The sequence below is a fragment of the Gossypium raimondii genome, chromosome 4, assembly GCF_025698545.1.
Source record: "Gossypium raimondii isolate GPD5lz chromosome 4, ASM2569854v1, whole genome shotgun sequence".
Taxonomy (NCBI): Eukaryota; Viridiplantae; Streptophyta; class Magnoliopsida; order Malvales; family Malvaceae; genus Gossypium; species Gossypium raimondii.
Genome location: NC_068568.1, coordinates 47,953,405 through 47,970,332, shown reverse-complemented (window position 1 = coordinate 47,970,332; position 16,928 = coordinate 47,953,405). Strand labels below are relative to the sequence as shown.

At 35.6% G+C, this 16,928-nt stretch overlaps 2 protein-coding genes across 11 annotated transcripts; one reads left to right on the top strand and one right to left on the bottom strand.

The window, feature by feature from the left end:
- The first annotated feature begins 2,928 nt into the window (after window positions 1–2,928).
- On the top strand, window positions 2,929–7,629 carry LOC105780237 (transcription factor MYB33). Of its 8 annotated transcripts, XM_012604441.2 has the most exons (6): window positions 2,929–3,121; window positions 3,249–3,369; window positions 3,952–4,054; window positions 4,151–4,562; window positions 5,487–6,492; window positions 6,894–7,629. In XM_012604441.2, exons 4-6 carry the CDS (start codon window positions 4,203–4,205, stop codon window positions 7,199–7,201), a joined length of 1,674 nt encoding a protein of 557 aa, XP_012459895.1. In that variant the 5' UTR covers window positions 2,929–3,121; window positions 3,249–3,369; window positions 3,952–4,054; window positions 4,151–4,202; the 3' UTR covers window positions 7,202–7,629. The 8 variants fall into 8 exon arrangements, with proteins under 8 accessions (XP_012459895.1, XP_012459894.1, XP_012459897.1 ...); XM_012604440.2 differs by lacking the exon at window positions 3,952–4,054; XM_012604443.2 differs by lacking the exon at window positions 3,952–4,054 and having other exon boundaries at window positions 2,947–3,058.
- A 519-nt stretch (window positions 7,630–8,148) lies between these two features.
- Window positions 8,149–16,056, bottom strand: LOC105780812 (telomerase reverse transcriptase). 3 transcript variants are annotated; one of them, XM_012605320.2, is made up of 12 exons: window positions 15,610–16,056; window positions 15,452–15,529; window positions 15,084–15,149; window positions 14,824–14,965; window positions 13,132–13,370; window positions 12,448–12,574; window positions 12,175–12,319; window positions 11,554–11,689; window positions 10,093–11,304; window positions 9,265–9,827; window positions 8,694–8,966; window positions 8,149–8,604 (listed from the first exon to the last, which is right to left on the bottom strand). In XM_012605320.2, the coding sequence occupies exons 1-12, from the start codon at window positions 15,910–15,912 to the stop codon at window positions 8,325–8,327; spliced, it is 3,564 nt and encodes a 1,187-aa protein (XP_012460774.1). In that variant the 5' UTR covers window positions 15,913–16,056; the 3' UTR covers window positions 8,149–8,324. The 3 variants fall into 3 exon arrangements, with proteins under 3 accessions (XP_012460774.1, XP_012460775.1, XP_012460776.1); XM_012605321.2 differs by having other exon boundaries at window positions 11,554–11,647; XM_012605322.2 differs by lacking the exon at window positions 15,452–15,529.
- Between the last annotated feature and the right edge of the window lie 872 nt (window positions 16,057–16,928).

Sequence of the window (16,928 nt, the reverse complement as noted above, 5' to 3'; positions counted from 1 at the left end):
AGTTTGAAAGCCATGTGTTGCTGGCGATTGGTAAAAATGAGAGCTCCCCGACGGCCCCCCTTGGGACCCCTCCTGCGCCGATGGCCTACTTATCGGTGGTCCGCTCGGTATTACAGGAAATGGAGCTGATCCGGGCATTTGGCTCCAACCTGCCATAGGATTCGGAAAAGGATACATGTATGGGTTAGGTACATATAAGGGCTAGGAAACATACCTGGCATCATAGGGAAAGGTGAATGCGTGGGTATCATCTGTTGAATTGTTGCGTCAGGTGACTACGTCGGTGCTCTTGTTGGGGACGGTGATTGCATGGCCGCTGATGATGAACCGGGTGAATGTCTGGGCCTCGTTGGGGGGCTGGCCTCGTGGTCTTGTCCCCTTGGATTTAGAGGCCCGCGCCTTTCCCTTCCGACACGTAATTGCCACTGCCTCTCCTCCGACGTAAGTAAATACAGCTTCCCATTGGCCCTAAACCATGGCATGTATTCTGGAACGCACGCTAACTCGGGAACGATGATTGGTTCCCGAGTAGGTAGATATTCATTATGATTTTCCCACATTTCCATGTACACTGACCAGTATCTACGCCAATCCGTACCTAACAACCGAAGGTCGATTTTGTGGTGCTCGTCAAACTCCTCGTGGTCCGAGGATCGGTTGTCTACATCCAAAGCGTCGTGGGACTCATGCATGCGGTGGGGCTCCACGGTTGCATAGTTGATCAACACCACTTTCACGTGCCAAGTGTTGATTTTGTAAAAACTCTTCCGGATTCTTGCCCGATTGCGGATCCTCGTATGGTGTCCATTGAAACTACATGAACATGATAGAAATATTACATATATACATAATACTAAATACTAAATATCAATCCACTAGCGAATGGATGGAAATATCTATTTGCAATAATACTTACTACCTTCGTCAGTTGCTCCAATAGAAGCCGTATATCTTCAAGTTCAGTCGGTAATCCACGATAACTTCCGGATGGTTCCACCTAATTAAATAAATTTTTAGCATACTTTTATTCTTACAAAATCTACATAACAATTTCAAAATGTAATATAAAATTTACCTCGTTACGAGTGGGAATGTATATGGGTGGTTCACTCGAGGACGTAGAAATGGAAAGCGAAACCTTACCCATGATTGCAGTAGTGACAGGCAACCTCCGGTTTTTGCTCTCCTCGGTTTGGTCGCCCCGCACATCTCCCGATATAATGTTGCCAAGACGGCAGACCCCCAACTAAATTCACCGGCTGCTCTAAAATCAACGAGTTTTAGCAGCCACCTTAGATGTACACGGCTCCGTGACGTGTCGGCCATGAGATAGCCTCCAATTATTTGAAGAATGTATGCTCGAGCATATCGGATTCTTTCAATTTCGGTTGAATTTTGATTCAGACCGGGGAAGGTGGCACGTAACCACCCATCTCCACCTTACCTCCATTCATTTTATCCGAAGCAGCGCCAAAAGCTCGTAGCACACCGCCTCCCAATTGCTAGATTGGGCGCACCCGATCATTGGGTGCCCGATCCACCAAGCAATCCCAAATGCAGATGGACATCTTCTAGAGTGATAGTGCACTCTCCACATGGAAGATGAAATGTGCGCGTCTCAGGTCTCCACCTCTCGATCAACGCACTGATCAGTTTCGGCTCCAACTTGCATCCCCGGCCTACCATCGCCACGTGCCAAAATCCCGCTTCCCGCAAGTAGTTCTCTACTAACGGTGATGGAGGAGCATGCATATTCCGAATATTGCATGTCAATACCCGATCTTCAGCCTTTTATAACAAAAAATAAATTAATAAATATCTAAAAATACATAAATAAAAATATCTTAAATAAAATTTAAAATTTAAATTTAATACTTACCATGTTCATTTGCTCCACCGATATGTGATTCCTATCAAGACGAATCAATGATCCGGCCATTGTTGAAAATATTAAAATTTTAAAATTATTTTAAAAATAAAAATTTTAAAATTTTCTTAAAAAATGAAATTTAATGGGAAAAATTTTAATATGGATTTGGAGATTTTTGAAGGAAATTGAGAGGATTTTGGAAGGAATTTGAGAGTTTGAGAGAATTTTGGAAGAAAATTGAGAGAATTTTTGAAGGAATTGAGAGAATTTTGAAGGAAATTGATATTGTATTTGTTTGTGAAAATAAAAGGGTGGGGGTTTATATAGTAAAAAAATTTACTGTTGGGGGCAACGGTCAATTTTTGACCGTTGAGCACTTCATCGCATGGCGACCACATATCGTCACGTCGGTAGCGACTGCCGGCGTGGAGAAATCGCGTCCTTGAGGCGATTTCCTCCACGTCGCCAGGTCGCTACCGACGTGGACGCGATGTCTCGTCACGTTCCACGACATCGCTACGACGTGGACGCGATTTCGGGGAAAATAGCCCATTCCGGTAAATAATTAAAAAACCGGCCCATTTCGGTAATTTTTAAAAAAAGTGGTTTTTTTTGGTAAATTAGCCGATAATTGAATCAATTGTCAAATAAATTTTTGGATTAAATTCTCATAAATATCAAGTTATTATGATTACACTTTACTGATTTTGACATGCATGACATTAACTCAGATAGTGATGTGATCAAGAAACTCGACACTCATAAATATTGAGATAATTAAATAAAGGTATTCGATAAATAATTTTTCCACACGTATATATAAATAAATTTTATAGTATCAAAGTAAAAAACAAAAAAATATATACATGTACAAAAAGAAGAAAAAGTAAATATTACCATCTAAATACAAATTTAAAAGAATATAAATTTAAAGCTGAATGAGTTTTAATTCGATTGACATCGATATTATTAACAGAAATGTGGGTTCATGTTTCGTATTTTCTTTTAATTGAATGAAATTTTAGAAAAGTAAGTATTTGTATATTTTGGAATACCAAGCACAGAGTAAACTTCTTTCGTTTCACAGTTCTTCCCCTTTCTTTTGTATTTTCTCTCTCCAAACACAAGACAATACGTCAAAATTCTTTTGAAGTAAAGGAAAGCTTTCCTTTTTGTCATCGCTACTCTGTTAGATCTCGATCTTGTGCTCTTTCCATTCTCGGTCCTTTTTCTTCTAGCTCTAACATTACGGTTAGAAATTAAAAAAATTATACATTTTCATTTATTTTATCTAGGGTTTGCTCTTTTTTTTACTGATTGATTGTAGATCAAGGATTTTATATTAATTATAGCTGCTCTTGTTGGTTTTGGATTTCAGGTTTTCCATTTTTACTTTTCTCTCAGTTCTTACTTCAACCGAGAATCATAATTGAGCTGATTGACAAGTTCTATTTTTTGCAAGTTCCTCTTCGTAATTTTGCATCTTCTGACGGAGCCAGGTAACTGGGTTCTACTTTTTTCTTAGTTTTTTTTTTCTTTAATGAAATGCGTAGATTCATTTATTTAATGTAACTTTATATTTTATATATTATTATTTTCTGCAGAGTAGTTCCTATTGCAGTTATTGCAGCTTGTAATGTTGGAGTAATTTAGGAGAGAACTATTAACTACAGTGCAATAAATGCAGTTTGGAATTTACTTTTTAATCTCAACTTATTTATGTCATCATCTCTGGCAAATAGGTTCTTGTTTTAATTCTTAAAATTTATTTATTATCCGCCTTCTGAATTAAGTGAAAGGTTTAATTTAACTTTCTAGAATTGGAAATGATGTTGCTGTTTTAAGAATATAATTGGAAGTTTACATTTATGTCTGCTGGATTTTAGTATTTAAATTCTATGAATAATTTTGTTTTCTATTAACTGTTTTTAGTCCTCCTGTATGTGGATGACTTTCTTCATTTCGAATTTCGTCATCTGGAGAGAGTTGTGCTTGTATTATCCCAATAACTTTTGTTTTGATTTATAGATCTAATATATTTCTATATGCTTATGCAATTATTATTTAACATTTGGATAAAGGAGTGCCGTGGTTGGTCCACTTTTAGCTTGTCGTGATGCATAAAGAGCATGTATAGGAACAAAATCAATGAACCTATGAGAGTTCGAGTGCAAGTATGAAAAAGTGAGAGGAAAAGGCGTTGCTTTTTTTTTTTTAATTTTATTTTTTGGTTCTATGTATCTTAATTTTGCGCGTCTTATATCTTTACTCTGGTTTCAGGTCTTGGACGGTTCTCACATGTTTCTAAGAATTTGTGTGTGATTACAAAGGGATGAGTCACACAAAAAATGAGAGGGAAGATAGAATGCTCTCAAAGAATCAGAAAGAATTGCCGTTGATTGATGATGGAAACTGTGGAGATGCAGATGGGGGAGCTCTTCTGAAGAAAGGACCATGGACGTCTGCTGAAGATGCAATTTTGATTGACTATGTGAAGAAGCATGGAGAAGGCAACTGGAATGCCGTTCAGAAGCACTCTGGATTGTTTCGTTGTGGAAAAAGTTGCCGCTTACGTTGGGCAAATCACTTGAGGCCAAACTTGAAGAAAGGGGCATTTACACGAGAAGAAGAGCATCTGATCATTGAACTCCATGCAAAGATGGGAAATAAATGGGCTCGGATGGCTGCAAATGTAAGTGTGTTGTTCATTCGCTGTGAATGGAATAAGAGAAATTTACTGAACATAAAAGAAATTTAAGAAATACATTAATAAAAAGAAGCTTAATTTAAAAAAAGAATCAAAATCTGCCTGTAGAATTGTCTTTTAAGAAAAGAAAATTCTTTATTGATATCACTATATACTTTCATTCTATGATCTGTTTAGTACAAGTTACATGAAATATTAATAACATTCCTGATAGTTACATTTGTCTGTCTCATTCTATCCTATGTCTGACATGGGCATGTTCAATTTTTATAAGGTTTTCTATCTATTTGGATGATCCTTAGAAAGCCATATCCTCGTATCGACGTCTATATCATTGTGGCATGTGTCTATCATTTCTCAAACAGTTAACTAACTGAAGTTCTAAGGTTTGCTTATTTGCTGACCATGGAATGCTGAAGTGCTCTAATGATGGTATCCTGGTTTCCGGGAATCCAAATTGAGAAAGGAATTTGTAGTTTTTTAAGGAGTAAAAATTTGTCAAGAGTCATAAGGAGCCTTCATGATAAGAGAATGTTATCCTTGTCCCAGGTGAAGTCATCTCCCAAGGTTATAAAAATCCAGGTCCTCGTCAATCTGTACCCGTCTTCCTCATCCATTGCCCATATCCCGGTGCATTGCAAAGCCAAAATGGAAAGTAATGAGAAAACCAAAATACAGTATTTAGTTCATGCCTTAAAGGATAATGAACCCCATTAATAATATATCTTTCTCAGTATTGTAAGATTTTTGCTAGCTGCAGAGCAATAGGGATTTATGCCTTCCAGATTTCTATGGCAGATATTCCAACCTTGGCAATGCTAAACGTCTGTGCAAATCATGATAATACATTCAGGTACAGTCATTTGTATCTTGGAGATAAGCTTCTCTATGTTCTGTTATTCTTTGCAGTTGCCTGGTCGCACAGATAATGAGATAAAGAATTATTGGAATACCCGGATTAAGAGACGTCAACGTGCTGGATTACCTCTGTATCCTCCTGAAGTGTGCTTGCAAGCACTGAAGGAGAGCCATCGTATCAGTGCAGTTAGTGGAGGGGATAAAGGAACTCATGATATCTTGCAGAACAACACCTATGAGATACCTGATGTCATATTTGACAGTTTAAAGGCCAATCAGAATGTCCTGCCTTATGTCCCTGAACTTCCTGATATATCTGCTAGCAGCATGATGATGAAAGTTCTAGGTTCTTCTCAGTATAGTAGTTTCATGCCACCAGCAATTCATCGCCAGAAGCGTCTTCGAGAATCTGCTGCCTTTTCCCCTGGTTGCACTGCTGCTGTTAAAAATGACTGCCCCTTGTTTGAGCAGTTTGAAGATAATATGTTCAACAAGGCTGCTAAACCCTTTGGGCAGTCTTTTCCATTTGAACCAGATCCTTTAACTAAAAAATCCCAGTCATTTAGTGCATTCCAAGGTAGCCATGCCCTTTCCCATGGCAATTTCTCTGCTTCAGAGCCCACTTTGGAGGCTGTGAAGTTGGAGCTCCCTTCACTCCAATATCCTGAAACTGAATTAGAAAACTGGGGCACGTTTTCTTGCTCCTCGTCTTTACTTGAGTCTGTTGATGCTTTTATCCAGTCACCACAAACAACCAGCGCAGTGGTCTTGGATAGTCATTCACCCCGTAATAGTGGCCTGCTGGACGCTTTACTCCATGAGGCAAAAACTCTAAGCTCTGCAAAGAACCATGCATCGGACAAGACTTCAAATTCATCAACTCCCTGTGATATAGCTGAAAGGTCCAATTTCAACATTTGCGAGACAGAATGGGAAAATTGTGGTGAGACTCTTTCTCCTATGTGTCATTCGGCAACTTCTTTCTTCAGTGAAAGTATCAGTGCAAGTGGCAGTGGCAGTTCATTGGATGAACAACCACCTGCTGAAACCTTTACTGGTGAGCACCTCTTTAATCTGGACTTATTGAGGATGATATATGATTTATACTTTTCATGTTTGCATGCATTATCAAGCAACATGCTTACTCATATCCCTTAGATTTTAGTGATGTTTAAACAATTTACAATTGACATAGAATTTAGAAAATTACAGCTCCCTATTTCATACCCTGGTTATCGACTCTTTTGTAGTCCTGCGTAATAACACTATATACATGTTCTGTTTTTTATTTATTTTTCACCATTTTTATATCATGAAATTCCTTTTAGTAATTCCAGGTATTTTATGATGGAGTCCTCGAACTAATATTCCAAGTCTACTGGAAATGAGAATCAGACACGTTCAACTTTTTCAATTGTTTTGCTAGGGTTATTTATTTGAGTTTGGATTGTTTTTCAGAGCCTCATACAAAATCAGAATCATCGGATCATGTTTTGACCCCCGAGGTTGAAAAAGAGGCTCCCATTTGGTCAGACGGTAGATGCCCTGATATTTTGCTTGCTTCAAATTGGCTCGAGCAGGGTTCTGGTTATGATAAGGACGAGACAATCATGATTGATGCCATAGCAACCCTTCTCAGTGATGATCTGAGTAGTGAGTACACGAGCATGTTAGCCGGAACATCGGTTTCAAGTCAAGCGTGGGAACCCAGCTGTTGTGCATGGAATAACATGCCTGCTGTGTGTCAGATGTCTGAACTTCCTTGAGATCTGGGACCTCAATTTTATGAACTTCTCTGAACCTATTTGTATCATTCATTCCATGATTTGTTTGATGCGAATGGAACCTGCTACTGAAGGTCATTTCAGGTGAGACTATGATACGAGTGTTTGGTTTGTTTTTCTTAACTGTTGGACGCATGTATGCGGATATAGAACTAAAAGGTGCGTTCTAGGCTGTTTTAATATTAGAATAACTGTGGAACACTTGTCCTTTGATTTTGCTATTTGATGCTATTCAGGTGTGAGTGTGATATGTTTATGTATTTGTCTATTTGATAGACCAAGAACAAGTGTCAAACATAAACACTTGATAAAAAAGTGACAAGTTGGTCTTAACTCTTTTGTAGGAAACACTGTAATTTTACAGCCAGATCTCAAAAACTAATACAATCTTTGGATTGGCTTTTTATTAATATTTTTGCCTAGGCTATTTATTATTCTATTAATGCCTGAAATATAAATTGATTACTTAAACTTGTTCATTTCTCTTACATTGGTACTTATGATTTTTTATTTTCGATTTTTTTTTGTTTTAACTTTTATTTTTATTTTGTTCTCGTAATTAAATTGAAGTACATATTTTCAAGGATAAAAATTTTGAATTGGATTAATAATAATCTACTATAATTTAAATTTTTCACATTTATTTTTACCTGATATGTAAAATTTTATGATTTATCTCAAAACAAATTCTCATTTTAACAGTAGTTTAATTTGATATCAAAATGGATTTGGGTATGTCACTCTATTTAATACAATTATTAGTATTTTAATTTTAATTTTAATTTATCAAAATATATTCAATTTCATGTGTACCGGTTACCTCACCAACATAAAGTGAATTGTAAAATAGAAAATCCAAGACGACAGGAATCTATTAGCTTAAGGACTAAATAGAAATTTTCAAAAAGTGATGGGATTGATTATGAGAAAATAATAAGGGGACTAAATTCATGCAAAACAAACTGAGTTGCAGAATTTAACAAAAATAACATCAAATAAATTCATTCCAGAAGTATAGCCTAGAATGAACAGATTTGGACAAACACATGGAGATAACTTGAAAAACAGATGGAGATAACTTGAAAAACAGATGCAAAAAGAGAATCTAATACTTGATTTTCCACAAACAAGAAGAATGCGATCTTTCAACTGCATATCTTAATTCAGATGATTCCTTACCTGTGATTCTGTGACAAAAGAACTTGGATCTCAACATCGACAGCAATGCTTTGTGCCTTGACTGCTTTCTCTTTAACACCTCGATGAATGCAGTTAATCCCAACCATTCAACTTCATCCCTCACCACTTTATGCTTACGATCCCAACACAATCCGGAACTCAATCCACCCAAAGCCATTTGTTTCTCTATCAGCCTGTGCATGTGCCTAGATATGGCAAAAGCATAATTGGCAAAGCTATAGTTTTTTTCATGAGGAAACCAAAAATGTGAATAATGAGGAACTTAATCCAGTACCTGAAGGACTTTAGGATGATTTTCAGACAATATTGTCTGCGAGGTCGGAAAAAGTCCGATAATTCAGAGACATAACAATGGAACTTCATTGCACTCAACAGAAAAGTTTGATAGATGTTCAATCTGACAACAGATGCGGAATTGATACTTGAATCAAAGAATATGGAATGGCATTTTGGTCTCATGAAGCTGAACAGCTTATGCTTTAGATGATTGCCCGGTTGTCCTCTCCATCGGACAGTGAGAGTGGAACTTAAATGCTTACCTAAATACCTGTTAATAAACAAAGATTTAACATATCATTCGGGAAACATTATTTGCTCACTTCTGTTGGGGAACGGATATGGTTCCAACATAGATATGCTATATATTTTGAAGATCGGAACTACATATCAATTGCCAAATATGCACGAGTCATGAATCCTTCAAAGGAATTGAAGAGTCAGAGTAGCATAAATAAACATTTGCAATGTTCAATGATGATTTTTAGAATGAACATCTAGAGCAATGAATCTAACAAAGTATTAATTACTACAGCAGCAAAACAATCATCAAGTTGAAGCAAACTGACCTTGTATAATCACCCAGAATTTCTAAAGTGCTGGAGTTTATAAGCAACCCGCTCCACGGAACAAACAAGGTACTATCATCACCTGTAACAGCCCTATTTGATAAAATCCCAGATTGATGTTCAATGTCAAAGTTTAGACAGAATTTTTCCTGATTCATGTAGCAGTTGTAATCCGGAAATCCTTGACGGAACATGGACAAAATGCCACTAGCCTGCTCTTTCGAAGTTGATATGAAAAGAAAATCATCAACAAATCTTAGAAGCAAATAAGTAGGAGGAAAGATCACTGGATCCTCACTAGAATTCTGAGCATCCATGGAATCAAAAGGCCTTGAGGACAAAGTTTCAGCAGAATGTTCAAGAGGTTTTTCAAGATATGGAAAGATCACATGCTTCTCCATATGCCCATAATATAATGAGCAAAGCAGAGTGGACAAGATACTTCCTTGAGGTATCCCCAACTTTTGCAAATAAAACTTCTTATCCAATTGAAGCACATTGCATTTCAAAAGCTGATACAGATGAGAGAATAGATGTTCCTTTAAAAGCGCTGTGAATATCCCCTGAACGCATTTCCACAAAGCAAGTCCAAGCACCGAAAAAAAAGGGTCAGGATAAGAATTATATACACATATAAATTGCATTAAAAACTTTCCTTAAAATAATTGTATCAGTCCCTTCTCAAGTAGGAACATGGAATATGTTCTCCCATAGATGTTGGAAGTTGGTGTGAGAGTTTCTAGCACCAAAATATTCAATAGAACGAAAGAGGAAAGATTCAACAGGAATAAAATATAAAAGCCCCATTGAGGAAACCAGAAAACATACCTGATTAACGACGACACCAGACAATGAGCGGCATGAGACAGAAGACACTAAGTTTGTAAAACCCAGGTTGACAGTCTCATCCACCAACATGAGACTCTGGCGAACCAACAAATGGTTTTTTAACCACACAATTTCACGATTTTGTTGTAAGATGTATTTTTTTTCCATTATGACATCTTCCATCATCCTAAGCAGCTTATCTTGATCAACTGAATCAAATGCCTTGGAAACATCAGCAGCAACAATAAATATACCAGGCACACCAGGCATAGTTGTTGATGCATTCTTTAGAGTGATTATAAAAGGACGTAACTTCGTGTAGACATCTTTATAATCAAACACCGTTGATCCTAACTTCTCAGGTTCTTTCAACAGTAAACCTTTTAGAATTGCATGTACGCCACGAAGTACAGAGTTTGGCGACTTAACACACTTGGACTTGAATATTCTTGATCGAGCTTTTGAACTTTTGCGCATCCAAGAACATCGAAATTTTGAGGATTTTTCCTGCAGCATTTTTGAGGATGCATTGAGATTTGCCAACAATCTAACTCCATTTTGTTTTGGACAAAGCCTCAGCCTCGAGAAACCAAAAGGCCTTTTTCTTATTATAGCTCTAACAGCAGCCTCATCCATTTCAAGATAATTTCGACCTTTCAAGCAACTAACAGCATCATCTATGAACTCCTGCCAAACAGGTTTGCGATAATAAAAAACATCAAGTTTCCCACACTCACCTTCTGTGACATAGAAGTTGGCTTGCACCAATGGCACCACTAGAGATGAAAAAAACCATAAAATCCAGTTGACAAGTAGTTCGCGCTTAATATCATGTTCGCTACAAATTGCTTCACCAAATTTCAACTCTGAACCATTCTTCACCACCCAAGCATTACTGTTATCCGATAAAAAGGGGAAATCTAAGGATTTTAACTGATGCATGCATTGCATTACTGAGAACTTCTCAAATCTTCTCAACCGAATAAATCTGAAAATATTTCTCTTTAGCAATCTCCAATTAGAAGGAGTTCCTAGCAATTCTGGAGGAACCAAACTTCTACAAACAGCCCACAAAAATTCAAGTACCTGACTCTTTAAGCAATAAGGCCTGGTTGACTCGAGCTCTGCATTATCCGTTTCTGGAGTATTATGGTTTTCTTTGGCAACACCACCACTGGATCGCTTGATCCCTCTTTTGTCCATTATGCTTCTCTGGAATAGAAATCATAGTCAACTTTTAATTGTGTTGCAAGCTCTCTAATTTAAATCGCAAAATAAAAAAGACAAACTGAAATTTACATACAACCTTCAACATCAGATGCATGCAATAGCACAAATCTATAAATTATAGCACCAAGCAAGGCTTGAAAATAGCATCAGACAAAACATACAGCTAAACAAATCAAATGATTGCTCTTGCAACTTCAAATACTTAATATGAATTTCACAGGCAATACTAACCTCAACTATTGTTCTAGACTTTCCAGCCTTTTGATCCAAAGATGGTAAGGGACAATACTTCTCCAACAATTTTAAGTGATTGCAACGCCTAGCTCTGCGTATGAGCATCTTTAGCAACTTGATAAATTTGTGATACCTGGGAAGCAAATATACAAAAACCATACTATAGAATCTCTTTACCACATGATTGATGGTCTAAATACAATTTTTAACATACTTTCATATATTTTGCAGGGTTTAACTTCGAAATAATTAACAAGGGCCACACTGATTCTAATGCAAATAATTAACAGTGGTTTAGCTTTCATATACAATTTTTACCTTACCCATTCCTGCAGTGTTCATATGCATAGTCAAAAGACAGATCTGTATATCATCAGAAAAATTTCTAGCATTATTGATCTATTCAGTTGTAAACCTACCAGCATATAGGTTCTGCACAGTAATGAATACTTACTCCGCAGCACGTAATAATAAGACATGTTATTATAAAGCCAACAACAACCTACTTTAGCAATTCCAGAAAAGACAATGCTTATTGCAAATCACTCCCTAAACAATAACATAAAATAATATAACATTGAAACCCTAGAGTAATAAAATTTGTAATATGTAACTTACAGGCAAGAAGATCCTTTGAGACGACATTCGACATTGTGGGAGCATGGAACTGATTGACTGCTTACATTTGCACCAGTCAAGCCAAAAATATTCTCCATGAGACACTTCGAGCTTGAAAAGTTTGGTACCAAGGTATTTAGTATATCTTTGGAATATTAAGGTTACCTTAAAGAAAATTGCCGGATAAAACTAGAAATGCATGACAATGACTACCTTAAAGAAAATTGAAGGAAAAAGTAAGACTCTCTATCTCTCAAAATCTATCAAGGATACGTCCTTCTGGAAGAACAGATGAAGAACATTCCATGTTATAGAACATAGATTGCCTGCTAATCTCAATTGAATTCGAGACTTTGCGGGGAGCTTTTAGCATCAAGTAACAGGAACATGGAACTGTTGCCTGCATAAGAAAATAAATGAAACTGTGAAGGCCATATGCAAATGTCAGTCGAGGCAATATATTTTGTTTTATATATTTATTTTGATTTAATAAGATGTCTTACAATATATTTGTTTTATATGTTTATTATGATTTAATAAGATGTCTTCGTAATTCTCGAAGTAGTGCCACTTGACTTGTGACATCAAAGTCAATTTTGAATTTATAATTAGTATAGATGCAACGTGTGATTTTCACAAATTTAAGCCATCGGTTTTAATATTGGAGGTTACAGATATCACTTCTAAGCAAGTCACAGAAGAAAAACCATCGAAATCCTTGATTTACAAGCTACTACATTTTTCTCTACAAAAGATTGTTAAGAATTCCGGTAGGATCTAAACTTTGCTCAATCCAAATACTTAAATCTCTTTCTAAATAAAATATACTAGCAGGAAAGATTCTTTCTTACATAGTATACACAATATGGCATCCATGATTCTACAAATAAACTGCATTAGCATTAATCAAACAACTATATAGTTAAACATAGTTCTGGGTTAAAACAAATAACCAACCTGATTGGGGTTGGAGAGGCACACGAGACTCCCAGGTAAGCAATCTTCATAAAAGCAAAAGGTTCTGGAGATTGACTCCTCTTTGGATTCTGGAATGCTGTGTAGTCGGTGCCTCTTGTCACGTTTCCATTTAAATGGTCTTGAAAATGGTTTTTGCTTCTCTGCAGTCTGAATTGAACTTCCTTGAAATTCTCCATTGGAAAGAGATTTGCTACCATAAGTTCGTTTCCTTTTCCTTCCTGCTCATGAGAAAACATCTGACGTAAGGAACTGTGGTCATCAAGCTCAATCAAAATTTTGCAAGTGAGAACAAAACCAATAGGCAACAAGGCAAAAACCAATAAATTATTTTATCTTTAAATTAAATTGCAAAGCTTTAAAATAAAGGGAGTGTCAAAAAATAGCATGCAGTGATAGTGAAACATTAACATGACAGTACCATTAAAGAGAGCAACTGAGAGGAAAAGAACAAAGGATAGATCAAATTCTATCGGGTCTGACTCATACTGATATCAAAGAATGACTCCAGTATCTAATGGTTGAACAGAACCAAGTTCTGACGATCAATGACTCTTGACCATATATCATGTTCCATTGATGTCCCAACTAAAGTCCATTCTTTTGGGTGCAAATAACAAGACGTTTATATTTCTTCAAAAGCCTATATATTTTGATTTTAAAAAAGGAGGAACCAGGATAGATCAAGGCAAGGATACAAGTCATAGAATCAACTTACAGCTACAAGCATACAAAAACTTGAAGTATGTGGTACACAATGCACCCTACAATAATTAGCTCACTTTAGAATGCCCATGCACATTCTTAGGGCCAAACATCTCCCACAAACTGGACACCATAAGCAGAGTGTGCACGTTAGTAGTCTTTCAGCATATAACAGAATACCTTGCATGACCAATGAACTTTTTATCACAATTTTATTTTATTAATAGCAAAAAAATCCGAAAGAAGCACATTAAGGAAGGAAATTGTTATCACTGTAATGTAACTTCAAAGTATTAAAATCAGACTTAAAAAGTAAATTCGACAAAAATAATAATAGCAGTAATAAATTATCATAATTACTTTATCTTTCCATCGAGTAACAATATTTATTCAGTTTAGCAGGCAAACGTTCACATTGTGATACAATATATAGAAATCGAAGTAAATCCATATAGCAGTGTATTTGTGTTTCAGGAATTTGTAATGCTGCCCAATTTGAAAGGACACAATAGAACCAGAACTTAACAGGCATTAATATTTATGCAACTTAGCAGCTGCACTCACATTGTAGCTTACTGTATTAGATCATTTTTTCTTCATCCATCATGTAACGTTTACATGATTCTGATTCTTACAGTGCTTCTGGTTGGGACATAAATGCATCCATATTATAGGTAGAGATAAGACCACTTTCCTAATATTTGTTTTATGAAAGGAAACTGAATTAAGCTTTGCAAAGGAATTCAAATAACAAAAGTATTATATTATTTTTATTTATATGCACAAGCATACATTATTTCAACCAATCATCTATGATACGCAGGACTTTAATGTGAGTGTTGGATATAGATAAGTGTCCGAAAAAAGTATGTTGATTTGTTTTGCAAGTTTTTTCCACGTATTTGAATGGTCTTTGAAGGGCCATATCCTCGTACCAATGAGAAGTTGAAGCTACATAGTATTGCATACCAGATTGAGGATTTTTCACTTCCTTTGACTTCTTGCGAAAATAATTGACAGGAGAACCCGCAACTTGGAGGTGTTTCTTGTCAGAAATGGGCACAAATATTGTTGTATGCCACAGTAGATGAAACATGCACTTATCCCCAACCTGCAAATACTCAATAATTGTCAAGAAGAAATAAGAAAGGATTTAATATACCAAGAACACAGCTATTTGACATGCTTGACAGTTAACAAACAGAAACATTTGCGAAACTTCGACATACCCTTTCATGGAGAATACCCCATGCTGAAGACGTCAAAAGCTCGACAATGTGGCTTGAATTAGTATGCTGTTTTGTCAAATACAAAAAGTTTTCCACAAACAATCATGGAGGAGAAAAGGAAACCTTAAGAAAAATATTACGAACAGTCATATATTGTTGTAGCATGCTCCAATGAATAATATAACTTTCATGACAGACAAATTTACTTATACAGGTTCTAAAAGTACTTGCTCTAGTCTAATCATATACGGAACACAAGCACTTAGTTTGTAAATATAGTCACAACCCTGCAAAGTTAAAATACTGTATATGAAAAAGAAAACCCTTCATACAAAATAATCATCAAAATATAATAGCAAAAAACTTGCCTTGTTAAAACCAGAACATATTACATTAGAAGCCGTGAGTCTTAGAGATGACATCATCTCAACAACCCTTACGACAAGCTGAAACCCAAAAAAAGGACCTGTAAAAAAGGATCTTCGTTGAAGCAAAAATGAGACATTTTTAAAAGCAGAAACCAAACCTTTTCTTGAGTCCAACGTTTATCGGGATAAAAGTCAAGAAAAGGGGCATCTCCATTAACAACAACAAAACAATCATTGAGAAGATTGACGTAATCCAAAGGGTCGTCGGGTCGAATAAGAAAAGACATGGGATCTTCACAGCATCGAAGACAAGAACGACCTTCGCAACGGCCGCAAGTAAAGGGAGGCGAAGGCCGAGGGATTATAAAAGCGATGGTTTTGGCTAAGTTTCTGGCATCGTTTTTGAAGATTTGCCATAAAACCATTGGGGCTTTCCAGCCTCGTTTTCTCTTCCTCGCCATTTTCGTTGTTGAGAGAGAGGAGAGAAAGAGAAGGGAGTTTTAAGTGTGTTTTAATTTGAGGTTGTGTTGTTTGTATAAACAAAAGCATACATGGTTCCCGCGCTCTGCCTTTAGGCTTGAGGTGGGCATAGGCATAGGCATAGGTATAGGGTGAAGCAAGTCAAGGACTCTGTGGCTTTTGGCCTTTTTTATAGTGTAATAATTACTGACACAGTTGATGGACTCCACAGGCCTTGGCTTTTTTATTCAAAACTGCTTTTACAAAAAATTACTTTCAAAAAATTAGTTAAAAGGTGCTATAAAATAATTTTTAATGGTTTTTATTAAAATGTTATTTTTATATATAGAAATTAAAAAATTAGTTAAATTATATTATATTTAAATAATTTAATATAATTATTTTAAGTAATTAATATAATTTATTTTTAAAATTTATAATATATAAATATTTTTAAAATTTAAATATAATAATTAATATTTAAATAAATTAATATAATAATATGTACAATATTAATTAATTTAATTTTTATATATACTTTTAAATAATTAATATAAATAAAAATAATTTAATAATTTTCATTTCTAAACACAAAAGCACGTGAATCAAAATCTGTGCATTTAGGTGAAAAACACTTTTCATTATACTTTTGACTAAAAAGCCAACTATTCTTTATTGTTTCTACGTAGAAAAACACTTTTATAGTATTTTTTACCTCAACGAGGAATAACGCTTTTGTGTTAATACTTTCATTTAAGTTTTGTTTTAAATTAACTTTTTATTTAAATTTATTTAGATTATTTTTATTTGACTTTTAAGGATTTTTTTATTTAATTAATAGGAGAAATTGTTTACAAATTTGAGGGCAAATTACCAATAAAAACCCTTTTATTTTTAAAATTACCGAAATGGGTCAATTTCCCACAAAACACATTCATGTCAGCGCGTTGTCAGGGGATATGTTGACACCATTTTTTGATGGAAAACGGGGTCGACTTGGATTTTGAAAATGAAAACT

Bases quoted from the DNA above. Each gene is read 5' to 3' on its own strand.
- LOC105780812 (XM_012605320.2), bottom strand. From the start codon at position 15,912: ATGGCGAGGAAGAGAAAACGAGGCTGGAAAGCCCCAATGGTTTTATGG. The intron at 14,966-15,083 runs GTATGTCGAAGT...GAGTATTTGCAG, and splicing joins GGGGTATTCTCCATGAAAGG to GTTGGGGATAAGTGCATGTT. The intron at 12,320-12,447 runs GTATCCTTGATA...AATATTCCAAAG, and splicing joins ATCTGTTCTTCCAGAAGGAC to ATATACTAAATACCTTGGTA.
- LOC105780237 (XM_012604440.2), top strand. From the start codon at position 4,203: ATGAGTCACACAAAAAATGAGAGGGAAGATAGAATGCTCTCAAAGAAT. The intron at 4,563-5,486 runs GTAAGTGTGTTG...TATTCTTTGCAG, and splicing joins GGGCTCGGATGGCTGCAAAT to TTGCCTGGTCGCACAGATAA. The intron at 6,493-6,893 runs GTGAGCACCTCT...ATTGTTTTTCAG, and splicing joins ACCTGCTGAAACCTTTACTG to AGCCTCATACAAAATCAGAA.